The following is a 26,935-nucleotide window of genomic DNA, read 5'->3' as shown; positions in this document are numbered from 1 at the left end:
TATATATATATATATATATATATATATATAGCCATTGACCTGTATGCTGTGTTGCCAGCGTGTATCCGTGCTGTTTGGGTTTTAAGGTTAATATTAGTCGAGCATTGTTTGAAACGCACAGCTTGAAGCTTGAACTTTAGCATGAAAATACACCATGTCACCAAGGACAAGTCATCTCAAACTTGAGTCCACAGACCCAAGGGAGGATTGAAACCCTCAACCCTGGATGTGTGATGCCACAGTGTTAAGCACTATGCCACCGTGGCTATGTCTATTCCTTTTTAAAATAAATTTGCAGCTCAGTGTTTTTCTTTAAATGGAACATACCTAAAAACAGCCGGCAAGGTGGACGTAGTGGTTAGCACTGTCGTGTCGCACCTCCAGTGTTGAGGGTTTGCGTTTCTCCTCAGTGTGTGTGTACGTGGAGTTTTCATGTTCTCCCTGTGCTTGGAGGTTTTCATCCGGGTAAGCTGGTTTCCACCAGAAGTTCAAATCTATCCAGATTAGGTTAATTGCTTGTAGTGTGTGTGTGTGACAGCAGGAACAGCAGGAAGGCGTCGTAATTGTTCCAGGTAACGAAGTCATTAGGAGTTAATCGGAAAGAAGGAAGTTTTAATGAGGAAATATCTGGGTGTTTGTGCCAGCAGGCTGCATTGTTTTTGTGGCCGGGGGGAGGAGGAGGCGCTTTGTGTGTCCTAGTTCCACCACTCAAGCACGCTGGATCGGTCAAACCGTGCATTCCCAAATTGCTTGTAGTGCGATTAATTGGGACTTTGTTCAGGGTGTACCCTGCAACCCTGTATAGAGGAATAAGCAGCATAGAGTTACTTATTTAATTGTATTAAATACAATTTAATACACCCTGCCTGGGGTTGCCACAAAAGATTATCTGATCCGCAATACACATTAACCCTATCTGCTCATGGCCCTTAACCCTATCTGCTCATGGCCCTTAACCCTATCTGCTCATGGCTACACTGGGATATGCAGTAATGTATATGTGACGAATACAGGTTTAAATTGATGCTTAGGGCTAATCAATTAAATCTGGGACAAGATGCGTGTCCACGGGGTGATTTGTTTAAATATTTAGTATGACCCCGTGTAACACGAGGAGTTATGTAATACTGTATCAAGTGTCATCCAAGTTACTTTCCATTCCCATAATGCAAATAAGGAACAGTGAGGAACAGGGCTAGTGCGTTATAGAGGCTCGTCCGCGCATGCGCGAGTTTCCCGGAAGTCCCGGCAGCCTGAGCAGATGATAGATCAACACAACGCGAAGAAACCTGCTTCAACGCCTGTGACATAGGAGGACCGCAGGACCGCGTCGCGACTGTGCCAGGTAACGATGTGAGAGACTGGGTCTGTTCAAAACGAGACGTTCGGTCGGGAACAGCGAGGCGGTTATGAGGAAATACCCGGGTGTTTGTGCCAGCGGGCCGCTTTGTTTGTGTGGCCGGAGGGACGAAGTGCTCGGTCGGGGTCCGCTCCGCTCTGCGTGTCCTGGTCACACACACACACACACACACACACACACACCTCTTTACTAACACAAGCGTGCTGAATCGGTCAAACCCATGTATTAGATCTGTAGACATATCGATAGCTTTAATCATTAAAAACGAGTATCTGTGTCTTCTGTCCTTGGATGATTCTGGTGTCTCACATGGATGTGTTCAGGACATGGTGGTGGTGGTGGTGGTGGTGTCACTGAGAGATCACACTGAGTTCAGGTCATTGTGTCTGTGTGGAATGTCTCACTGGAGCTCTATGTCCACTGGTCATTACAGGCACTTAGTCTTATACACATGCTGCTGTTTACTCGAACACACCCTGTGATTGGTTAATTAGATGATTAAGTAGACCAAGTAGCATGTGAGCAGGGAAAATGTCAACTACAGGACAGGGAGGGCTCCAGCTCGACAGGACCGGGAGGACTCCCGCTCTGTAGGACATGGAGGACTCCCGCTCTGTAGGACAGGGAGGACTCCCGCTCTGTAGGACAGGGAGGACTCCCGCTCTGTAGGACAGGGAGGACTCCCGCTCTGTAGGACAGGGACAGGGAGGACTCTCGCTGTGCATGAGAGGGAGGTCTCCCGCTCTGTAGGACAGGGAGGTCTCCCGCTCTGTAGGACAGGGAGGTCTCCCGCTCTGTAGGACAGGGAGGTCTCCCGCTCTGTAGGACAGGGAGGTCTCCCGCTCTGTAGGACAGGGAGGACTCCCGCTCTGTAGGACAGGGAGGACTCCCGCTCTGTAGGACAGGGAGGACTCCCGCTCTGTAGGACAGGGAGGACTCCCGCTCTGTAGGACAGGGAGGTCTCCAGGTATACAGGACAGCGAGGAATCCCGCTCTGTAGGACAGGGACAGGGAGGACTTCCGCTGTGCAGGACAGGGATGATTCCCACTCTGCAGGACAGGGAGGACTCCTCCAGCGTAATCTGTGGTGTCGCCAAACAATTTCTATAGCTTATTATTGGAGATCAATTCCTAATTCATTGCCATGCTTACAAGTCCATGTAACCCTTTCTGAAAATGACTTATCAAGCAATTTAATCAATTTAAAAAGTGATTCAGAAGTGTTTTATCATCACAGGTTATAACAAAATATCTATATAGAGTAAGGCAAAAATATATATATATGATAATATTATTAATATTATAGTGTTTAGGGCACTGGTGGCTCAGTGGTAGGTGTTTCACCTGCCATGCAGAAGGCCCGGGTTCGATTCCTGGCCTGAGTTCAATTCCCAGCCAGTGCCCAAACCCCAGCCACTGGATGCAGTGCCGGTCCCAAGCCCGGATAAAATAGGAGGGTTGCGTCAGGAAGGGCATCCAGCGCAAAACCTGTGCCAAGCTGTAGTGCGGACCGGGTATTTCGCCGTGGCGAGCCGAAAAATTATAGTAATGTAACATACATCATACTATTCTTTTCTTGATGTATACATGTATTAATTTTTTAGCTTTTTTGACTTATATACAAGATCTATAAGTGATGGGTAATATAAACATATATAAATAGAATAAAGGTTTGTTTGTACATTGGTTATAACTTTTTTTCTCAGTGATATTTTTATGTTTTATACATTGAAGGATCCAAAACCAGTCTTGGAGAATTTTCTATGTGTATGTCCGTCCAGAAAGATTTTGTCACAGAACTTATTATGGGTATTTGCCCAAAGTTTAACCTGCGCCATAAATAAAGTCAAAATGTCGAGTACAAAGTTATTTACAGTTACTGTTTACAGTGTGTACTGTATATAGATAGATAGATTTCATATTTTCAAATATTTCATATTTTTCCAGATTTTCATATCCTGCTTTTAATTCTTACTTTTGAGTGGCATTCATTGGTGGACAGCAAATGAAGAATTTTATTGTAGGGGTGGAACATGTTTCTTACTGTGCAGATGACAATAAAACTTGAAACTTGAAGTTATGAGCAATCATGTGCCAGATTATATCACAGGATCACGCAAAACTGATTAGACAGATTTTAAATGGAACTTTTGCACTACTTGGATATCTGACTGAAGTTCAACCTGCACCATAAGTGAAATCAGAATGTTAAGTAAAAGTTATTTTATGAACAGTTCTGCTGGAATTAATAATCTACTTTAACATAAGTTACTAATAAGCTGCTTGCCCAGTGTAAACAAACACCTGCACTAATGGAAAAGATAATTAGAAAAGGTAAACTGAATATCCTTTTTACTGGGATTAGTTATTATTTCCACTGGTGTAATAACAGCGCTGAAGTGGTATAAGTGAATTTTAATATGCAGGAGTCGTTGTAAGATAAAACTTAACCTTTATCTGATCTACTTCTTCAATTTCTCTTCTGTGATTCACTCTCCGAATACCGAACAGGGCATGTAATTTCTCTGACAATAAAAGAAGTACAACTTAGTGTGAACAAGGTGTTAGTTACTCAACCTTACAACATTTTATATCTTTGTATTAATAAGTTAGGCAGAGAGTGTTACTGTACGGAAAGACAGGCAGACCTGTACGTGGGCTTCAACCTGGGCTTCAATCTTAATATAGCTGGCTTATTTTTACCTTTAACCTTTTAACTATTTCTACAAACTTTCTCTCTTTTCCGTAAAAACAACAAGAACTTCAGCGAGTAGGTTATAAGATTAATCTGGATGTTGTTCGGTTTCTGTGTGTAGAGTATCTTGACTTAGTAGTTAAGATGTTTTGGCTTCTAATAAAAAAGCATAAAGATTGGCAGGGGAAAAAAAAAAACCCTGATGTGACCAGGATGTTTAGCAGTGCGGTCTTAAATAGTGTGTTACTAGGTGATGCGATTTCCTTTCCTTTCTCACAAAGCATCTTAATATAGCTGGCAACTGGCAAGTTTCATTTGTCAACGTCTAGGCCGTTTTTGTTAGACGTTCATGTTCATCTCCTAATCAGGATTATTTGTCCATCAGAATGGCTTACTTCCAAATGATAAGACGTGAAATTAAAATAAGTATATACCGTAACAAGTCTTTCAACCTTATTACTAACCGTCTTTAGTCTTTTTCTCTTTCGTTTTTTTTTTTTGTTTTGTTTTTTAGGATTATAGACTGCGAGAGCACTCCTGCGGTTGGTTCACTGTGTTTATTGAGGCTGCCTCGAGGAACCCCATCCTACCCCGCATCTCCTCCTCCACCATGACTACGCGTGGGAATGCCAGGACTAACGGGAACCTGCCCCAAACCAAGATTTGCCAGTTTAAGCTGGTGCTACTCGGGGACATGGCCGTGGGCAAGTCCAGCCTGGTACTGCGCTTTGTCAAGGGCCAGTTTGATGAGTTCCAGGAGACCACCATCGGAGGTGAGAAGCTGAGAGAGGTACAACTGGGCTGATGATGGAAAACCGACACGAGCACTTTTACTGCGAAATGTTAAGAAATGTACAGTACAGGGTTACAAAAGTTTGGACACCTTCTTACTCCATGGTCTTTCCTGATTAAAAAAAATTCTATGTTGTAAAACAATGTTGAAGGCGTCCAAAATACACAATAATCTCCTTTGAACAGTTGATATTGAGATGTGGCTGCTACTTATGCTCTGTAAAGCCTTCATAACAGCTCTAATCTGAGGTGCTGTTTGTTAATTGGTGATTTCTAAGGCTGGTGACTCTAAATGAACTTCTCCTCTGCAGCAGAGGTTACTTTTGGTCTTGTCTTTTCTGGCATGATCTTCGAGAGCCAATTTCATCATTGTTCTGGATGGGTTTTGCAAACTGACTGTTGTTACTTAATTATCTAATGCAATATGTGTTATCTCTTAGTTTTAAAGAGAAAAAAAAACAATATTATTCTAGTTTAGTGTGTCTAAACTTTTGACTGGTACTGACGTACATATTTAGTATTTAAGTGCAGGAAAGCCATCTACAGTACAGACAACAAACAGACATCAAACAGATGTTTCTGGCAGAAATGTATTGATTCTATAAATAATCTATCACGAAGTAATTATAGTAATGATCTTTAAATGACAACGACAGATGATGTGAATCATTCCATTACAATGGGCTCTGAGATATATTAGTCAGCAAGTGAAGAGCTAGTTCTTGAAATTTATGTGTTTGAAGAAGAAAGAAATGGGCACATCTAAGCATTTGGACAACTTTGACAACTTTGTTTGGGCTGGACAACGAGGTCAGAGGATCTCAAAAACTCGGACATGTAGGGTGGTCTTGTTAGAACCTGAAATGATGATATAATAATGAGGGCTGAAGGCTTACTGATGCACTCGGGGAGCAAAAGGAGGCTGTCTGGTCTGATCCCACAGAAGAGAATAGTGACACGTTGCAGAACTCCCATGCCAATTCTATTTAGAGGTCTTGTGTGTAGTCCATGGTCAGAGCTGTTTCAGCTGCATAAGGGAACTTGCACAACATCAGGCAGTTATTGTTAGGTTTTTTTTCTCTCTCAAGATTTTTTGTTGCCGCAACAACAGAAATTGTGTTTATGACTCTGTGTACGTATATGCATTACATTAAATGCAAAAACATTTGAAACATTGCATAAGTATGTAAATAGCAGCAGTAGAAGTGTAACATTGCTGTAATAACTGTAGACAAGAGTCCAGTAACGGCAGTAATCCAGTACACGTTGTGCAACATTAGCTTAGTGCAATACAAAAGAAGCGACGCTGTGCAACACAGCCTGAAGCGCAGGCAAATAAAAACCATGTTGCATTCTGATAAAGAACTTTCTCATTCCTCTGCTGGAAAGAATGGGTTAAAATATGGCTAATTGACTTTAAACAGCTGACTTGAGATAGTGATCAACAGATGATAGTATATTATATAGTTTAATCCATCAGTGAGCCAAAAAAAAAAAAAGGACTATAAATTCAAACACCACTTCACTAGAATATAGGAGGGATGTTCAAATCAAACCAGGACTTTCGATTCTGCAGAATAACAGAAGACGGTTATGAGACTAAAAGGCAACTTTATTGTTCAATATAATCCCCTGCTACACTAATGCATTTATCCCAGTGTTTCACTAGTGCTTGGACACCATTTAGATACCAGGTAGAAAGTTTTCTCAGTATGGCGTAGCCATGATTGGACTGCCTGCTTCACACCTGAAACTTTGGCCTCCTGGAACTACTTTAATATGTGGAAATGGCTTGGAGCGAGGTCAGGACTGTCAGGTCCTGCAATGAGCAAGTGGTGCTAGTGACATATTGTGTGCACGGTTCCCTCCAGCTAGTTATTCGTTGTGTTTTTTTTTTTTTTTTTTTTTTTTTTTATTAATTATTTATTTTTTTCCGTCTTTTCAATTTTCAGATATTCCACTTACTAAATGTTCACGCGAACGACTGCAGTGAGCGCCGAGCACCTTCGTTCACAAGAAATTTCATCATTAACTCGAATTTCCATTATATATGAGCTGTCATTACTGTAAGCAAAGTGCACTCATCCAGAAGGTACTTAAGGCTCTGACCATTTGCTGGATTGAGGCCAATTGCTGTTTTGCTCTCATGCTGTGTCATGAAGAATCAACTACAATATGAAAAGCTTAGTGTTTTCTTAATCTACAGTACCAGTCAAAAGTTTGGACACAAGCTTGGATTTATTTCCTGCATTCTAACTATGGCTTTAGGTAAACATGTAACAGCAGTCAGTTGTTATTTTAAGTCATGAAGGTCAGATGTTCTGGAGTAGTTCTTGCAAGAACAGTATTTGTCAAGTGCATTTGTAAAACCCACCAAGCACCATGATGAAACTGGCTCTCATGAAGACCTTCCCAGGAAAGCAAGACCCAATTTTACCTCTGCTGCAGAGGAGACGTTTATTTTCCACAGCTGGGACTTCTTTCTTCTGAAACTGAGTAATTAAAAAAGAATGCGGCTCAGTTTGCTCTTTGAGGAATTTGAGTTTATTTTATGCCTTTGAAATGTGTCATAATTAGGCCTAGTAGAACATGAAGCGTTCGTCACTCACATTAGGTCTTATGTACATAGAAGATGAGCATTCTCCATTTAAATTCCATAACTTTACTTAATAGGTCTCATCAGCGGCCCAGACCAAACCAACTCGCATCCAATTGTGGATCTTACAGTCTCCAGTGTGAGATTAAATGGACTGAGACTGGATCTAATTTACACTATTACTAGGTCTAGGCTAAACTAATAAAATAAGCCAATGATTTCTACAGCGTTTTGCAGCAAAATATAAATATTTAATGGTTTCAGGATTTTGTCCACGATTGCATCAGTAATAGTGGAGTATTGTGACCCCCCCTCTCTGTGACCTTCCTTTAGCGGCTTTCTTGGCTCAGTCAGTTTGCCTGGATGACACCACAGTCAAGTTTGAGATTTGGGACACAGCCGGACAGGAACGCTACCACAGCCTGGCCCCCATGTACTACCGTGGAGCCCAAGCAGCCATTGTCGTTTTTGATATCACAAAACCGGTGAGTAGCAAAGCTGTATTTCTGGCTTCGTCAAGCTTTCGTTAATATTATACTGTATGTATTTACAATTTTTAGCTAGTGCTATATGTACTGTATAAAGATCTGCATCTTTGCCTTACAGTTTATTTGCTCCTCATCTGTTTCTATATTCCACCGCATTTTTCTTTTTTTTCCCCTACAGGAGACATTCGAGCGAGCAAAGGCCTGGGTGAAGGAACTCCAGAGGCAGGCGAGTCCCAACATCGTCATCGCGCTGGCAGGAAATAAGTCCGACCTTGCTGATAAGAGACTGGTGGAGTATGAGGTGCTGTTCCACAACAATGTGCTCACACGGCTTTGGTTAGCAAGCCACATCGGAAAGGTCGAAATGTTTATTTGCTACTAAAAACTGATAAGGCTGTTGGTTTATTAGACCAGGAGGCCATAGGTTCAGGAGAATTACGGGAATCCAAAGGTTATGGTGGCTTGTGTGACTTTCCAAAAAAATAAAGTCACTTAAAGGTGTAAGTGGCATGACAGAATTCTCAAAATAAAAAAATCCTTAAAATTCATGAGAAATTCGTATCTTATACTAATTTCATGTTTTTATTTTTACATGTAATAAAATTGTAAAGTTGGTGTATTTGTACATTGAAGGTCTTTATGGAAAAAATATTTTGGGGGACGTAATGATAAGTAATAGAACACATCAAGATAATTTTTGGAAATGGTGCAGCCTTATCTCGCCCTATCATCTGGAGATTGTGAGTGTGATGCTGCTAGAGAGACCTGATTGGCCGAGCTCTCTCAGAGGGGAGGGATGAGAGTTACTTTGTGCTCCCACATTAATCACAGCTCTACAGCCAATCAGGGGCGTCTGTGAGCCTCCGAGTGTGTTACTCCTTCCCCAACGGTGTGTAAGCGAGCAGTTCGAAAAGATGCGGTCGGCTGGCGTCACTTGATTCGGAGGAAACACGTGATAGTCTTCATCCCTCCCGACTGCGTGATAGTGGTAGCCTTAATGTGGGAGCCTTGAGGAGTAGTGACGGGGAGGAATTAAAACAACTAAATTAGGGAGAAAATCTGGAAAAATCTGTCTGTCTGTTTGTGCACACATCACGTAAAAACTACTAAACGTCTTTTACTGTAGTTTTCACTGGTGTATTTAGTCGAGCTTGAGGTAACGTATAGGATTTGTCTCATCGCGGTCGGCCTATGGATAGAGAAGATATGCTACTTTGAAATTTTAATGCAAAACGCCTATATATTATAAAAAAATACCTTAGCAAAATCATTACTTTGTCTCAAAATTCAACAGATGACGCTTGTGATCTCACAAATTGTGATCTCACAGCTTCATTCTGCTCACTTCACGGTAGCGTGTAAAAAAGTGTTCCGCAGATTCCACGCGGATTAAGTTGCGGGCACATCTAGTATAAACTAAAGCAAATTTAAAAGCCTTTTTCTGGTACTCATTCTAGTTAAGTAAGGATCCTTCGGTTGATTCGATCATTCCAGCTTTTTACAGATGAGATGAGATTAGACCAGACCACATTTTGTTACATGTAAAAAATAATCTCATACAAGAGGCATATTGTGTCATTAGGTTTTTATTTATATATAATATATATGTGTGTGTGTATGACCACTCCGGCTGTACTATTTTTAAATCCATGGCCCGATCGATCAGCCGTGACTTTAGGCAGCCATCTTACACACACAGACATCGTGTAACTCCTGGTGTGTTCGGTGTATATTTGAAGATTTCGGTATATGACTGGATGTTATTTAAACTTCACGTTCCTGTTACAGGAGGCTCACACATACGCTGAAGACACAGGCTTGTTGTTCATGGAGACCTCGGCCAAGACCGCTATGAACGTGAACGAGTTGTTCCTGGCCATTGGTGAGCCTTTACATTCCTTTTATTCGCAATATATCTCATTAGTATGTTTTATTTATTTATTTATTTTAAAAAGTCAGTTTTTGCTTTTAGGCTACGTTCACACTGCCAAGATTTTTTTGTTGCTCATACAGTACTAAACTGATCCTTAATTAGATCTAATTTGTTTTTTCTTTGTATGAGTCTGAACAGTCAAATCAGAATTCATGGGAATCTTGCGTCAGTCCAACTTACAAGAAATAAGATATAGCGAGGTAATGGTGTAATGCTGCAGAGTGCACACCTGAACAATTCGCCGCCCCTTTCCCCATCCCCAAGTATGGAGAAATAATATCCATATAATCCGGTTAAAATTTATATACCGTTATGTAAACACTTAAAAAATCAAGTTAGCAGTTATGAAAAAAATATAGTTGCAAGCAACGATGCACAAGCACCCTGTGCCCTGCACCCTGTGCCATCGCCACCCTGTGGGCACCGCACAACCTGTTTGTTATTTCAGTGTGTTAAGATCTCGAAAAAGCCATCGCCACCCGCTTGCACCGCACAACTTGCACACATCACACACTATATATACAGGGCTAATGTCATTTGTTGAGTGTGTTAGTTTGTGTGTGTGTGTGGATGTGTCCGTCTGTGCGTGACGAGTAAATGTGTTTGTGCATGTTTGTGTGTGTGGTGTGTGAGTCTGTGTGTTAACATCTATGATGTGTGTTTTGATATGTGGTGTGTGTGTGTGTGTGTGTGTGTGTGTGAGACATGTGGCTTATTAGTGTGTGTGTTTTTCTGCGTGCGTGTGAGGCAGAGGTTTGAGTGTGAGTGTTAAAATCTGTGAAGTGTGAGTGTGTTTGTGTATGCATACATATGTCCGTCTATGTGAGTGTGAGAGTGTTAACATTTGTAATGTGTGTGTTTGTGCGCGTGTGTGTAAGTGTTAACTGTGATGTGTACATGTGTTCAGTAGGCCGCAGATGCTGAAAAATAAGCATCACACTATGATGTCACTGAACGTGATGTCACTGAACGTGATGTCACACAGCGAGTTATTTATTAAATTCTTAAATTTACGCTGAAAAATGATCACGGCTGATCCGTTTGAGATATTAAAAATCCCTCTGCAATTTTGTGTCCTCAATGTCTTTAGATCACATCAGCCCAGTTTGATGGCGATTGTATAAATTCCCTAGAAGGAGTATATCAAAATCCATCGGGTGCGTTTTTACAAATGACCAAAATTAAGAAATGCGAAAGTTGTTCGGCTCAATGAGCTCTAAATGTGTACTGAGATTCGTCTGCCTACGTGAAATGTGTATGAGCTATGCAGAAAAATCTCCTGTGACTCCCAGGCATCCTAATGGCAGCAGATTACAACCTGTCTGCAAATTTTTATGAGTTTTTGAGCATGTTAAGACCCCAAAAAGCCCAAAACGGTAGAGAATAAAACAATCCTCAGGAAAAGAAGAGAGTCCTGCGCACCCTATAGTGCTTGGGCCCTAAAAACAATATTAATGTTAAATAACATTTAATATTAAATGTTAAGACTACAAGTCACGTTTATTGACACGTTTACTGCGTTGGAAGCCGAATGTTAACTAGCGAAAAAAAAGAGGCAACAAAACATCAATCAGTTATGCACATGCCATATTGTGATCCAGTGCTTAAACAAATAACATTACACCTTAAAAACATTTGGGATAAAGTTGCTGTAGAATAAAATCAGAATCACAATTAATTACGAAGCACATGTTGCAGCTGCTTCCTGTTTGAAATAAAAAAGTTCAAGTGCGGCCACTGCAGCGGTAGAGGAATGCTAAACGTTTAAAACAGTGTTGCTATTTATTAACTTTTTTTTAAGCTGAGTAAAGCCTGCTGGAAAAGAGACCAGATGTCGTTAAATGATATCACGCATTAGTTTGCATATTGATTGCATCATCGCACAGTATTTGCATAGCAACAAAAAAGCAGACAGGGATGGTGGAGTGTGCACACAGCGACTGAGATCAGGTCATTTCTGCCTGTGTATAAGGGGCTGAGGCCAGGGGGCGGGGCCTGGCACCCTTTTTATAATGCAGTTGAAAAAAATCCAACAGCAATGTTGTCTTGAACCTCTCATATAAAATGTGCATAGAAAGATTTCATTGACTAAAATAAATATAATTAAGCTATATCACACGCTTAAGCGCTGTTGTGCAGGATATCAGCACTGCAGTCGTAGGCTTTGCAGCCGTGCTGATATACAGCAATGCAGCTTGACCTTGAGTATGATATTGCTTTTTTTTTGTTGCGATACAACAGTCCTACAAACCTTTTTTTCTTCTTCTTTTTTTTTTTTTACCAGATGATTACGATTTGTACGATTGTTGTTACAAAAACATATCTTTAAATTAACAAAATGACCCTTAAAATTATTTTTTTTTACCAAAGGGTGCCAAACGGTACGAAGTTTAAAACAACTTACATCTTCCTGGCTTTGGGATCGAATCCCAAATGGCAATAAATGTAAAGCTAGTGCACAATGTAGGGCATAAAATCACTTATTCCTTACAGCAAGAAGTGCCCTTGATCTGGGGTTAGAGCGGAATTTGGAATTCAGCCTTGTTTTAAAAGCTTAAGGCATCAACAAAAACACAAATGGTTCAGAGACAATTCAGAAGCGATAACGAAGTAGACCGTTGTTTACAATGACAACGTTATCAGATGTGTGAAAGTGCTTCTGTGACTGGTTTTGAATGTGGCTTTCGGCAGGAAGCTGCTCTCTCCTTAGTACTGCGGACTGTTCAGACCTACTCTAACCCATGCTGCGACAGACAGTTCGATCGTTAGAACGCCTGGGTAATGCACATAGTTAAACATCCCAGTGCGGTTACAATCTATTATCACCACTGCCTTTTATCCAAACACACTGCTCAGTCGAACATAACTGTTGTGTGCCGTACAATCTGATCAGCTGCAAACGCTGTTCCTGTCTCTCTCTTGCTAAGCAGAGAAGAAGCCGAGATGGTCGTTTTGTGAATAGGACTGTGTTTTTACAAGCATTTATGACTCATGACGAAAGGAGCTAAACTCCCAATAGAAAGTCGCTAGGTTTGTTGCTAGTCGTGTTTTTGCATCAAAGTCCCCAATGGGGAATCAAAAGTCGTTACAAACTGGCAACACTGGTTTAAAAGCGAAACCGAATGAAACTAAAGATATGAACTGAAAAAAGTGGTGGATTTAGTCTTTTTCATCATGCTCGAACATCTTACGTCATCCCACAGGTCAGGTTAGAAGAATGATTCGTCAGATACAGGTCACGTAGGCAACGTGATACGGACAGTCTAAAAAAAAACCAGACTTGTTTAATAAATCGGACACAAGCCGCTTTTTGCATGTGAATGTAGCCTTAAGACTTTGCTTTTGCTCAGTTCTTTGACACATTGGAAATAAAACAAAATGATTTGCAGCGAAGAAGATGCCGAAAACAGACACCCAGAACCCGACGCACGCCGCCCGACACAGGGGAGTCAACCTGCAGGACCAAGACGCCCAGTCCAGCCGGAGCTGCTGTGGGAACTAAACACCTCTCTCCACCATTTACATCACCTTGGGAGACCTGGAACACCCTTTTCCCCCTTCGTTCCCCACCCTCCACCCTTTCACCTCCAAGACTGACACGGAGAGAGAGAGAGAGAGAGAAATAGAGTGAGTCTCTGAGTGAGAGAGATAGAATGAAGGAAAAGACGAAACGGGGGATATAAAAAAAAGAAATAAGACGAGAAGTTTGTATCCCTGACTGTTCCTGGAAAGCAATTTCTAAACAGAGGTGTGGTGTGAAGTGCAGGATTGGTGAGAACACTCGTACTGTAGACTACATGACTTGATTTATGGCACTTAATAGTGGATGTCTGTTCTGTTCCTGTTTATTTTGCCAGCGCTTTTTTTTTTGTTTGTTTTTTGCCTACACAAGCAATTTGCAACGGCAGAGCTTAGAGGAGGAGAAGAAGAAAAGGAAGTAGGACGATCCTCTAATGGCTTCTCAGCACTAAGAAGAAACACAGCACCTTAATCTTCCCTCGTTCTTCATAAAACAGCAAAGCAACCAAATTAAGTTAGGTGGAAATCGGTCATCAGCAGCCCTGGACGCTTTCTCCTGCATGTATGTAAATGTCCCCTTCTTCTACGGCTGTAAAAATAGCGGACATAGCAGACATCTCTTACTATGTACTCACCGCTGATCTGTTCATATCTGCTTGGCGATTCCCTCCATAGCTCAAACTACTACTATCGATTCAATCGTCTGTAACGTACTAGTGTTAGTAACATAAATATGATCGGTAGCAATCCTATGCGAAGAAAACCCCCCCGAGCTCTGTGAATGCAGAGCTCTCACTGAACACATCATTATCTTCTTCTTCTTCTCCTCCTGCTGCTTTTCGTCTTGAAGCAAAACCTACAGTCGATCTCTATTATCACAGATAACAAAACTAAATCTGACGCTGCACAGAAGAAAATGGCGGTTGAGTTGGGGGGAAAAAAACAACACACACAAAAAAAAAAAAAACTAAAGTGCCTCCTCTCCATGTTCTTTGTTTCGGGGCCTGCTCGAGATGCTTGGAGTTTGGCAGATGTACGGCCGAGGGTTTCAAGCCAAGTCCCTGTTCCTGTTCAAGCTCTTAACCTAGCCGAAGAAGTTAACACAGTGTTCTGTACAGCGTGATTCATTCTTCTGACTGCGTTTAGAGCTTGAACAGAGCGAGGAAAGAAAAAAAAAAAAGGAGACCCTCTGGCCTGAAGCGCATCAGTAACCTGCAACACATTACTGTGTGTTCAAAAGAGTTCTTTTTATTGTCTTGTTTTATGAATGCTGTTTGTTGTTCTTTTTTCTTTGTGTACAAGAAAAAAAGGTAATTCTATTAAGTTTATTTAAGATTAGTTTTAGTCTGTAATTTTATGGATTGCCAATCCAGTTTTATTGTCATTTAAGGAATGATGAATGAAGCATCTACATGGATTAAAGTCATTTGTCATGTCTCTTAAGATCCGGTTTTGTTTGTTTGTTTGTGTGTGTGCGTGCGTGCGTGTGTGATGAATTTGATCTCCTGTTAACACTTGTGTGAACTGGAAAGTCAAATAAAGTTGTGCTTTCTGCGATGAGAAAGTGTCTTTTCTTGGTCTGATTAGAGCCAAGTGGGTCGAGTGGCAGCGGCGATGATTTACAATAACAAAATCATTTGATTCTAAACTGATACTTGTATTAGTTTTGTATAACTGCGTTTAAAAAAGTCACATCTAGCTCTTAATAGCATTTAGTGATTTGTCTCTTAAAGCAGCATTTACCAAAATGTGGGCTGTGGCCATCTAGTGGGCCGTTAAAGTACTGCAGGTGAAGACTGGGAGAGACCATTTATAACAAATATAATACAAATCATAATAATAAAACGTTTTTAACTGACATTTTGTAACTTTAAAACTACCATAACATATTTACTACTATAATATGTGTTATAAATTATTCATAACTAATAAAGCCACTGGATTTATATTTATACAATGTCTGCGTGCTGCCATTACCTGTGAATGGAATGTGTGGTCGTCTCGCTGCCGTTTCCCTGTTTTGGCAGATATATTATTACCTCGCAGTATGACACACAAGTTGGTGATGATGATGATGACTCAGTCTACTGTTACATTCGACGACGTTACTGTGGCCTTCCTGTCAGATTACACCTGATCCGGGTGATCTGACCTATGACCACTGTAAGCAATTTCCTCTGGGAAGTTATTTGAATCTTACCAACAAAATGTTTCCACAATGATGAGCAATCTGATACTCGCTTGAATTAGTTTTTTTTTTTGCACAATAGTAGGGGTGCAGTGGTTAATCGATGGTCGAGTTATTTGGCAGCCAGTTTAATAGTCGATTTATTCATGATGTCATCGAGCTTGGTTAACACACGGACTGTGCACGCTTCCGAGATGTAGGTGACTTTGTGCTGAGCTGACCATGCCCCTTCACCACAGACTTAATCTGAATTTTCTTAGCATTTCAACCTAACTCCCATATTTACCTTCTTCCTTATTTAAGCTCTTGGTTAATTAAGTCTTCCTTCTTTAAGCTAATTTTTTTTTTTATCAGAAAAGTTCATTAAAATACCTTTTTTTTCATTGATGTATTCATCTTCACTAATTTGATTATCAGTTACCGCATGTGCAAAACAACCTCGAGCTAAATCTAAAAGCTGACAGCTAAATAAACGATGTTGAGTAATTGTTCATTCATTCATCTCCCACACCACTTTCACGGGGGTCCTGAAGCCTTTCCAAAGAAACTTTGGGTATGAGGCGGGTACACCCTATCCGTCACCCTATGCCAATCGGTCACAGGGCGCGCACACACACACATTCACACACTACGAGCAATTTGGGAATGCCAGTTGACCTAATCTGCATGGAGAACATGCAAACTCCCTGCACACAGACCAGAGGCAGGGATCGAAACCTGGACCCTGGAAGTGCTAACCACTGCCACCTTATTAAGTAATTGTGCCATTTGTAATCTGATTAATTAATGATTTGATTATCTAAATACAATGGTGGCCAGAAAGTTTTGAGAATGACACAAATATTAATTTTCACAAATTTCTATGCTGCTTCAGTGTTTTTAGATCTTATCAGATTTTACTACGGTATACTAAAGTATAATTACAAGCATTTTATTACACCATTGTCACAGGCTTTTATTGATGAGTACATCAATTTTATGCAGAGAGTCAATATTTGCAGCATTGAACCCTTCTTTTTCAAGACCGCTACAATTCACCTTGGCATGCTGTCAGTCAACTTCTGGCCCACATCCTGACCATTCTTGCATGATCAATGCAATAATTTGTGTTTTTGTTTGTCCACCAGTCTCTTGAGAATGGCCAAGTCCTCAATAGGATTAAGGTCTTTGGAGTTTTCTGGCCATGGACCCAAAATTTCAATGTATTCAGTCACTTAACTATCACTTTTGCCTTATGGCAAAGTGCTTCAATATGCTGAAAAAAAGCACTGTTCATCACCCAACTGTTCTTGGATGGTTGGGAGAAGATGCTCTCAGAGGATGTTTTTGTGCCATTTTTATTTATGGCTGTGTTCTTAGGCAAAAGTGGCTGAGAAGCGACAGCACACATGAATGGTCTCAAAATGCTTTGCTGTTGGCATGACACAGGATGATGGGGCTCAGCTTCATGCTGTACATTTCAAAAAGGGCAGCAAAAAAAAAAAAGCCACTTCTTTCCAGAAAAATACCTCAGGGGCCGACTGATATTCTCCAAAAGGTATATGGATTGGACTGCTGAGGACTGGAGTAAAGTCTCTTTTTTTTTTCTGATAAATCCCTTTCTGATTGTTTGGGGAATTTGGGGGGTAGGGGGGCTAGAAGCTTGCCCAGAAAAGAAAAGATGATCGCTACCTGCCAACAGTAAAGCATCCTGAAACAATAGATGTGTGGAGTTGCTTCTTCTAATAGAATTTTATAATACAACCTTGACATGATGTCCTGAATGCTGAAGGTCAGCGGAAGACGTCTAAAAACTAAAGACTTACATGTGACTGATAAAGAAGGACACAAATTAGTCATGAAAAAATGTTTATCATGAACAATATGTGTCATGGTGACACTGATAATATCATCATACAAGTGTATGACAATGAGAGCATAGAAACAAAAAAATATATCCCATAATTATGGTAGCTTGGTTTTCTATAACCCATTATCATCATAATAATTCACGTTTAAAGAAACTTGTTAAAAAACACACTAAAAAGCTCTTAAGTAAACGAAAAAAAAAAAAAACCTCTTTCTGCACCAGTCTGTACATTTTCCCTTCTCTTTCTCTAACTCTCCTCCTCCTCGTCATCTGCTGCTGCGTAGATGGTCTGATTCCGGCGTTTGATCCTGGGCGTGCTGCCTGTAGGGTTAAACAAGCCCTTGGTTTCTCCACTTGGGCGCTTGGGCACTCTGGCCGGTGGTGTGACCCCCTCTTCCTCCGAACTCGTCTGGGAGCAACAGCCTGAGAACGATGTCGAAGTTGGAGGACGTCTAGGAGGTGAATCTGGGGGCTCGTCCATCTCTGATGCAGTACGAGGAGGCGGTAAAACGAGCCTGCCTGCGGCCTCTCGCTGCGGGCTGCTGTCCCGATCGCTGTCCTGTGCTCCTGCTGGAGCTTCGGGAACCACTGCATCTGTCCCAGGCTTCTTTACCTCTCCTCCATTCTTCTCTTCTTCCTCCTCCTCCTCTTCCTCCCACTCATCCTCAATGGTGATCTCGTCAGGATTGTAGGAGTTGCTGAGTATAGAGGTCTCGGTAGGGTACTCGCTGGGTTCGTCCACGCTACCCGAGCTCCGGTTGTCCTCGTCCTCCTCTTCGTCATTTGCTCCTTCGTCTCTCCAGGACGTAGAGTTCTGTGCGCCCTGGCCTGCCAGAGCGTAGATGTCGACGAGTCCGAGGGTGGCGCACAACTCTGTGGTCTGAGGGTTGGTGCAGTAGGCCGGCGGGGCGTGGGGCTGAGGGTGAGAGGGGTCATACGCGGGCACTGTTGGACTGAAGTTCTCAGGGATGCTCAGCTCACCATTTAAAGCACTCACAATGTCCATCATGGCCTCCTCTGATGCACTGTAGTCCCAACTAAAGGAAAAGCACAAGGAGGACAAGTGAGGACGGGCTTTGACCTATACCGAGACCAGAATCAGAACAGGATTTGTTTCGGTCTAGGGATCTGCTTTGTCAGATATTTGGTAGTCTTACTTGCTATACAAAAGATTATATTTATGGTGGTTCTTGTTTTATTTATTGTAAGTTCATTATACAGTGGAACCTTGGATTACGAGCATAATTCGTTCCAGAAGTGGGCTCGTATTCCAAAACACTCAAAATTTTCCCATAAGAAATAATGGAAACTTAAATTATTAGTTCCGCAGCCCAAAAAAATACATACATAAAACTAATTAATACAAAATATAAAGTCAAAAAAAAAAAATTAACCTGCATCAATAAACCTAGAAAGAAACATTTTGGTTAAATAAACAATATTCATGAGATTCCTCAGCTTTTAAGAGCAGCAAAGCATATCGGTCACTCTGTGGCGCAAACCTTGCTTGTATAATATTTTACCGTGTGTGAAGTCCGTTATTCTCAGGTGGGTGCCAAATGTTTGGAGAGGGTTTCTGAAGCCGGCTGGTGGCCTTTAAGATGGCTAACCACTCTGGATCGTACTCCAGCTGTTCAGAGGAGCCAGGTCTGTCCGGTATCTCCACTACCTATAATGTTAAGACATTTATTATATATTTATTATACATTATTAGGGCTGCAACAACTAATCGATAAAATCGATAATTATCGATAATGAAATTCGTTGTCAACGAATGCCGTTATCGATTAGTTGGGCTGCGCACGTTACTGAGAAGCGCGACCCCAAGATGCACAAATACACACAGCCGCTCGCGCGATGGAGGTTACAGAAGCGCCGGCAGGAAAAAGCGCGCGCCCCGAGTCCTCCAGGGTCCGGGAGTGATTTACATTAAACGCCTCTAAGAAGACGGTAACCTGCACGCTATGCAAGACTGAGCTTACATGGCATGTCATGCACGAACACTTAAAGAGAAAACGTGTTGGTGTTACGGATAGCGAAACGTCAGCAGAGTCAGTAAAAACTGTATCTCCATCGTGTAAAAGTTGTATAGTTTAAGTGCTTTTAGTTTAAACTGTTTGCTAACTTCGGGACAGTCGCGCTAGATCTGTTCACGCGCTACTCGCGAGCATTACATTGCGCAATCACCTCACGAGCAATAGTGATTAGTTACATGGCGCTATTTTAGATCAGCTTAATTTACACGGTGTGAATAACAGTAGAATATTACATTTAGTGATTGTTGTGATTTTCAGCGAATGCAAATAATAGTACATTTGTGACTATTAGCTTTTTGCATTTATACAGTTTTTTTTATAGTCCACTACAAAGTTAACTTGTAATTTACTGTGGTTTTACTTATGCATACATCATTTTATTATACAAAATTACATTATTTTAGCTGTTTGTCTTATCAACTGAATATATCAGTGTATTTTTTAACTATATATATATATATACTGTATATATTATATACTACATTTCATTTAAGGTTTAAAATGTCCAAATTAAACATTATTAACTCTATATGTGGCTTTTGCATTTTTTAAAGTTTATTTTTATACATAAATAATACCCTGATTTATGTTTTTTTAAAATAGTTATAAGCGAAATATCTAATGAAAGAAGCGGTTAGGTTTTATCCGATTAATCGATTAATCGAAAATATAATCGCCCAACTAATCGATTATCAAAATAATCGTTAGTTGCAGCCCTATACATTATTATAAATCATTTTAGAAGGGTCAAATTTTTTGTGGTGCATCAAGCAAAGAAAACAACTAAAGAGATTTGAAATAGTTAGAACTGAGTTAAGAAGCCCTGAACAGATTATTAAAACCTGGGAGGATTGTACTGAACTGTCATCTTAGTGGAAGAGATGTGGTCAAAAAAAAAAAAAAAAAAAAAAGCATGAACACTTAAAGTTTAAAACTATTATTTTTAATGATGATTTATGTTTAATAATAAAAGCATTTTCATTTTTAGTGAGTTCTTTTTAGTGAGAATGATCAGGGAAAAAAAAACTCTAATTACGATGGAGCATAAAGATTTTACTTTAAAGCAATAAAAAGTTTCATGTGGTCTAATGAGTGCCTCTGGGGGCAGTGTTATGATCTGGGGTTAGTTCAGTTGATCAGGTCTGGACTTTTTTTAAGCAACATTAAGTGGCAAAAATAAATCAGTTGAAGCCCTGAATGTACTGGATGACCACATTATCACATCAGTTCTTTTCTTCCCTGATGGAACAGGAATATTCCAGGACTCAAACTGTAAAAGTGTGGTTCTGGGAGCATGAGGAATCATTGTCACACATGAACTGTCCACCATTATGTGCTCTAAAGCTAAAGGTGACAGAATGAAATCTTAGCATGTGCACAAAATCTTTTACCCAGACAGTGTATAAGAGCTCACCATTTCTTATCTGCACATAATTTACTTCAACCTGACATTGAACACACAAACCAAGTGTCAGCATGTTACACCTTCAGCATGTTACCTGAAGGAAGTCTCTGTAAGGAAGACATTTGTCCAGAGAGAGGAACTTGGTGGTCTTAGGAGCAGCATTACTCTTGGCCTATGAACACAAAAAGTCATAGAAGAAAGAAAGAATTTTTTTTTTGTTGCATATACATTATAGTATATAGGTAGTCCCCGACTTACAAACCTGCTCCCGGAACGGAACTCGTCCATAAGTCGGATTTGTTCTTAAGTCTGATAAAGTGAGTCTTGTATGCCTATAACATGAATATACAACGCAAAGGATAACAATCCACTTGACTAAATTTCTGTCCTTTTTCCCCCACACTGCCACTATCATGTGGCCAAAAACCGTAATGTAATCAGTCCTAGGGAAATGAATCTCTCTGTTAAATGTTGTCTCTGCACCTTTAAATTGTAAGGGTAATCAATACCGGGCAGCATTTTGACCTAAAGCTGTTTTTCACTGTATTAGACTGTGAACTCAGTTTTGTTGAGGATGTTCCAAAATTAGGATTATTCACCATTAGGATAGCCTTACAGGACAGACATTTTCTATCATGCTCCCGGACTGATTTATTAAAACCGTTGAGGCCGACTCATGTCTCACCCCCCCCCCCCACACACACACACAGAGACACATACAATATACCGGAATTTAGACATTGTATACATTCACTTACACAAAAAAATATTCTATATAAATGTAAATTTTGTTATCTGGTGTACTGGAATGTCTATTTTTGTACAATACACGTGAGCTACTTCCGTGATTGAACCGGAAGTCGATCCGCGGACCGTTCGTATCTGCAGTAACTGCTACCTGTACAGTGAAAAGTCTTGCTCAAAGGCTTTTTGATATTGTGATCAATTACCCAAAACCTCACAACTGCTGCTTATAATCATGAATCGGTACCTCGTGCTGCATCATGGCGGCGAATTTGACATGCAGATGTGCTGAGAACCAGAAGCTGGGCTGTAGGTGATTGAGGAGCTCAGCGGCAGCTGGACTACCCAGCGTCCCTGACTCCACCTCATCGCGTAGGAACTTTTTCTTCCTTAGCAGCTGCTCCGTGCTCCCATAGTGGTAGATGCCCCGCGGCCAGTCGTGCGTCAGGAACACATCGATGGGCATACGGATCTATCATGGCAAAGATGGAGGGGAGAGGAAAAAAAATAAAAAAAGAGCTTCATATTTAACTTCAGTTTGTGTTTTGTTTAATGTTAACATGTTTTGGTCTCTCCTCCAGGATGTCTCTTGTAAACTGCCAAAAGCTAGTTTGTGTCTGTAGTATCTACTTGTATAAAATTCCCCTGGCTACTCTCTATTGCATGTGCTTGGAATATTTGTTGGCACTGGTGCAAGTTTGGTGGCTTATTAATAGATTCTTTTTTAGAGGCTACGTCAGTGTTATGTCACAGTGTTCTCTGGAGGCGAAACAACAGGAACTTAAAGGAGTCGCTGCGAAAAAAAAAAGAAAATCTCATCATATTGTGCGCCAGAATCGAATGAGTAAAGGCTCCAAGTTTAGGTTCTATCGCATAGCAGCTTTAAATGAATGTAAAAGAAAAGAAAAGACCTAAACATGTGGTTCTGTGCTCTTGTAGCAGGCAGGCAAATACAGGAGCAGGGAGAGCCTGTCAAACGATTATTAAAAACGAATGTTTGCCATTTATTTACTGATTTTTTGACATTTGGCACACCTGTCTGGATAAAATAAATAAATAAATAAATAAATAAATAAAAATAGTCGCATAAACAGCTATGCTACTGCATATGTTCTGAACATTTGGAGGTTATTTTTAATACTTTGTCAAAAATATGCCCTATACCATTAGACCAATCTCCATTTATTGCACTTTTTGGTGTTGACTCAAGAGGTGCTCGCCTGAATGATGCCCAGGCCAGTATAATAGATCGCCTTTAGCTCCCTTCTTGCTAGAAGAATGACCCTGTTTAAGTGGAAGAAGCCGTTGCCACCAGCGGGCGCTCACTGGATTAAAGAGGTCTTGTATTTTATTTATCTAGAAAAGATTTGCTATTCTATAAAGGGATCCTCTCAGGAATTTTATGTCTGGCAACCATTTATGAGCCACTTTGAAAATATAGATGCGAATAAATTGGATCTGTCATAAAAGATTTTTTTGTTACTTTTTCCAATACTGCCTTTTTTTTCTCTACTATTCTTTTATTTAATGTGTAATTTATTTATATTTTTTCTCTTTTTCTGCTGACTGGCTGTTTTTTTGTTTGTGGGGTGGGGGGGTGGGTAGAAGAAAAGAAAAAAATTGTGTACAATGTATGTATATGTAACTTGTTTATATTTCCAATAAAAAGACTTTGATAAAAATAAATAAATAAAAAATAGGGATATTCGGCTCATTTGTAAGTTTTTTTTCGCCATCTGGAGCCGTGTGTATAGGATGGGTTTATAGGATTTGTTGGCAGTTAGTCAGGTGTGTGTTACCTGTTTCAGCTTAAAGACGTCACTGTTCCTGATGTGGTAGACGCTGCGCAGGGTTTCCTGATCATACGGAGGAAACTCATAGTGCCCTGGAAACAGAGAAAGATTTAAGGGTTAACGCCTTAGTCATGAGTTAATCATGTGAAGTCTGGATCGCCTGAATATTTGCTTTTACCTTTTCTGTAATCGTGCGTTTTGAAAATTCCAGAAAGTCCACCGATGCGTATGCCTCTGTAGCGAACGACGCCAGCATATCCTGCCATGACAAACAAGCAAAAGTGTGTAGTTTCAAATGTGTTATGCTCATGTCCGACATCTTTTCGATACACTTAAGACTTTGTATGTGGAATGCTGTATTTCACCTTCTGCATTTAAAAAAAAATTAATTAAAGACAAAGAGCTGAGTATAAGTGACTCAGAAATCCTAAGAGAGCAAACCAGTGTTAAAGAGTGGAGGTCTAGTTATATCATATGGTCTGATATCACACTGAAATATCATCCTCTCAAAGTTTTCTTGTCCTTGCCTCGCGCCCCTCTGACACGCTCACCGGTGACCTAAATCTGCTGGACGTCTATGAGATCGCCTTGATGATATGTTGTTGTCTAGGGAGCATGCAAGGCAAAACATTGTAATGCCAGGAAAATGACTGACAAAGTGTATTCAGAGCCTGTCTAATTATTAATAAACATATAGAAAAAAAGACTTTCAGCTTTCTTTTTTCTCATCACTCTCTGTCTCCTTCTCTCACACAACACATAGGCAGATTTATTATAAATGCTCACTTTTGCCCCCTAATTGTTATCAGTAGCTTTTGTTCACACTGCACCTACATAACCGATGTGAGAATCCTTTTATGATTTTGCTGGTTATCCTTTTTATTTTTCCTACAGGTGCACTACAGGGTGAAGTCAGATAAATTTGTCCATCAGCAAAAATGGGCCAGATAAGATTCAAACCGTTGCCACAATAGCACATTGAGTGTTCCACCCGATATGACTGGCTTGAGGGTTTTATTCTATGTGCTTTGCCATTTTATAGTTCTTGAAATATTCTGACCCAATTTATGGTTACTTTTTGCAATTTATTAGATCCTTCCCTTTCTGAAAGTTGGAGACAAAAAAAGTTCTCCCTCACTGCCCTGCTGTCTGCTGTCAGTGCTCAGCAGTATTTTTGCGGGTCGGTGCCCGGGTGCGTGTTCTTAATTTGCACATATCTGTGAGCAAAATCCTAATTTGCTCGCAGGTTGTGGGGATTGGGTCAGGTTGTGGGGATTTGCCCAGGTATGGGAAAGAAAAAAAAAAGAAGAAGCAAGAATCACACAATCATTACTGCATGTACATCTCTCTCCATGTTTGTCTCTGTTTCGTACGCCCAAAGATGGAGTCTGGGAATTTGCCCTCTACGTACTGATTTTAATATGTCTATTTTACTTAGTAATAAATAAAATTAATTTCTATTTTATGAGTTTAACCTGAACATTCCTATTTTTACCAAAATTAATTTCTGTTCAGTTTATGTGTTTTACACGAGTGTAAATTTTGCCCTTAATTTAAATATGTTCTTGCATTAATGTTTTTTTTTCAAATCTTTTTTATGTTACTGTAAATGGTTTCACACATCTTTCTCAGTATTGATAAAACATCTCAGAACCTGTGCATGTTCACCCTCACTCACTCTTTTAATGCTCCAGCTGGTGCAAAGTTTAAGGTAGATCCTCATTAATTCATTAATCTTTTACACCACTTATCCTTAGGGCACGAGGTGGGGTAGACCCTAGACAGGGTGACTATTCATCTCAGGGTGCATGTGCACAGTTAGGAGAGGTGAAGCTGCTCTATTTAAAGATGGTTATCAATACAAGCAAGTGCCGTTTGGTCAGTATTTGTCTTTTGAATATCTAGGGATTCCGCACATAATCGTGGACACACTTTAGATTTACTCATCAGTAAGGGTCTAACATCTCATCCATCCTTATTAAGGACGTAGCACTGATCACTGATCTGATCACTTCTGTATTTTCTTTGATATATTGATCACTGAACCTAGATCTGTCTTTGTCAGAAAGAGATGCATCAATGAGAATACAAGTGCACTATTTATAAAGGCTATATCTTAAACACCAAGCATTTCTACAGACTCTGTTGATCTTCTCCTTGATTCTTTCAACTCAAAAGTTAAGAATGTTATTGATGATATTACTCCGGAAAAGGTCCAAAAGACGTGCAGACAGAAATCACCATGGAGAAAATCACCAGCAGTTCAGAGTATGAAAAGACAATGCCGAAAAAGGTGAATATTCTTTTTATGATTATTTTCTTTTCTTTAATGTAAAGCACTTTGAATTACTATTGTGTATGAAATGTGCTATACAAGTAAACTTGCCTTGTCTTAAAATTCAGTGCCGTGACTTATTATCTAGAAGCACAAACAACAAGCAACAACAGCAGCAAACACACACACACACTATACCCAACATGCATCTTACCCATGTAATATATATTCGGGGCTACCCAGCCTCCATACGGCAGCTCCTGCAGATAGTTAGAAGCCTCATGATTGCCTCCGATGAAGATGGTCAGGACCGGCGCTTTCTTCTCCCCTGAGTAGTACCTTCCCCAAGAGAATTCACGAGGCGTCAGAAACGAATTAAGACAGGAATAAAGAGTGAAAGGTTTTTGTAAGGTTGCTTACTTGTAAAAGGTTTGCATGTGCCTGTACTTGGGTGGCACTGCCATGCACTTCAGGTCTCCTTCATTCCTCACAGCCTGGAAATCCCCACAGCACAGCAGCACGTCCACCTTAACGCCTTCCTTACGCTCCAGGTAGCCAATGGTCTCGTAGATCTTATCCAGCTCACCATGGCAACAGCCTTCCACTGCTATTCTCATCTCTGCCTCGGTTTGTTTGTTTGTTTGTCAGCAGATCCTTTTAAATCTTTGGTGTGAGTGCCATTAGCATCCCATCTCTACACCTTTACACCCTGTGGAACAGATCAACACTACATTGCGTTGCTTTACTCTACTCATTAGACACAGCTGGACTGCGGCTAACAACACACCGCCACAGCACGCATGCTAGCTAGCTCGCTCGCTCGCTCACTCACTCACTCACTACACGTTTACCCTCTTTACAACCAATACACCTGTGCAACCTGTGTACTATTAAACATCACAACACCCCGACCAACACTGCACTTTAAAATAAACGACTGTATTGAACTAAAAACATACCTGTGTGTGTAGCACGCGACGTCAGAGCAATTTTGTCATAGCAGCCGTTAGAGCAGAACTGTGCCCTCTCCCTCCGTGCACAGTGCGCATGCGCAACCGATTCGCTCGCTTCCTAGGGTATATGCATTTTTTGGAAACAAATCCGCACTTTCCTTCATGCACGTCACGGGAATTTTTTTATAAATTAGTAAACTTACTACGAGTACTGGGGGAAAGCGTTTATAAAGTGTCACCTTAAAAAAGTTTAAAGAAGACAATTTTATTGATATGCCAACATAAATAACAATTACTGCTAATAATACA

At 40.5% G+C, this 26,935-nt stretch overlaps 2 protein-coding genes across 2 annotated transcripts; one reads left to right on the top strand and one right to left on the bottom strand.

Annotated features, from left to right (window-relative positions):
* The first annotated feature begins 1,244 nt into the window (after window positions 1-1,244).
* On the top strand, window positions 1,245-14,940 carry rab5b (RAB5B, member RAS oncogene family). Its single transcript, XM_053496904.1, has 6 exons — window positions 1,245-1,345; window positions 4,570-4,828; window positions 7,777-7,928; window positions 8,110-8,232; window positions 9,720-9,813; window positions 13,254-14,940. Exons 2-6 carry the CDS (start codon window positions 4,666-4,668, stop codon window positions 13,364-13,366), a joined length of 645 nt encoding a protein of 214 aa, XP_053352879.1. The 5' UTR covers window positions 1,245-1,345; window positions 4,570-4,665; the 3' UTR covers window positions 13,367-14,940.
* Window positions 14,941-17,402: 2,462 nt separating this feature from the next.
* Window positions 17,403-26,720, bottom strand: dbr1 (debranching RNA lariats 1). The gene is made up of 9 exons (XM_053497398.1): window positions 26,633-26,720; window positions 26,094-26,382; window positions 25,888-26,012; window positions 23,577-23,657; window positions 23,405-23,490; window positions 21,853-22,077; window positions 20,956-21,033; window positions 18,944-19,089; window positions 17,403-18,457 (listed from the first exon to the last, which is right to left on the bottom strand). Exons 2-9 carry the CDS (start codon window positions 26,288-26,290, stop codon window positions 17,668-17,670), a joined length of 1,728 nt encoding a protein of 575 aa, XP_053353373.1. The 5' UTR covers window positions 26,291-26,382; window positions 26,633-26,720; the 3' UTR covers window positions 17,403-17,667.
* Between the last annotated feature and the right edge of the window lie 215 nt (window positions 26,721-26,935).

The sequence above is a fragment of the Clarias gariepinus genome, chromosome 5 (genome assembly GCF_024256425.1).
Source record: "Clarias gariepinus isolate MV-2021 ecotype Netherlands chromosome 5, CGAR_prim_01v2, whole genome shotgun sequence".
In the NCBI taxonomy this organism is placed as follows: domain Eukaryota; kingdom Metazoa; phylum Chordata; class Actinopteri; order Siluriformes; family Clariidae; genus Clarias; species Clarias gariepinus.
This window is presented reverse-complemented; position numbering and strand designations above follow the sequence as displayed.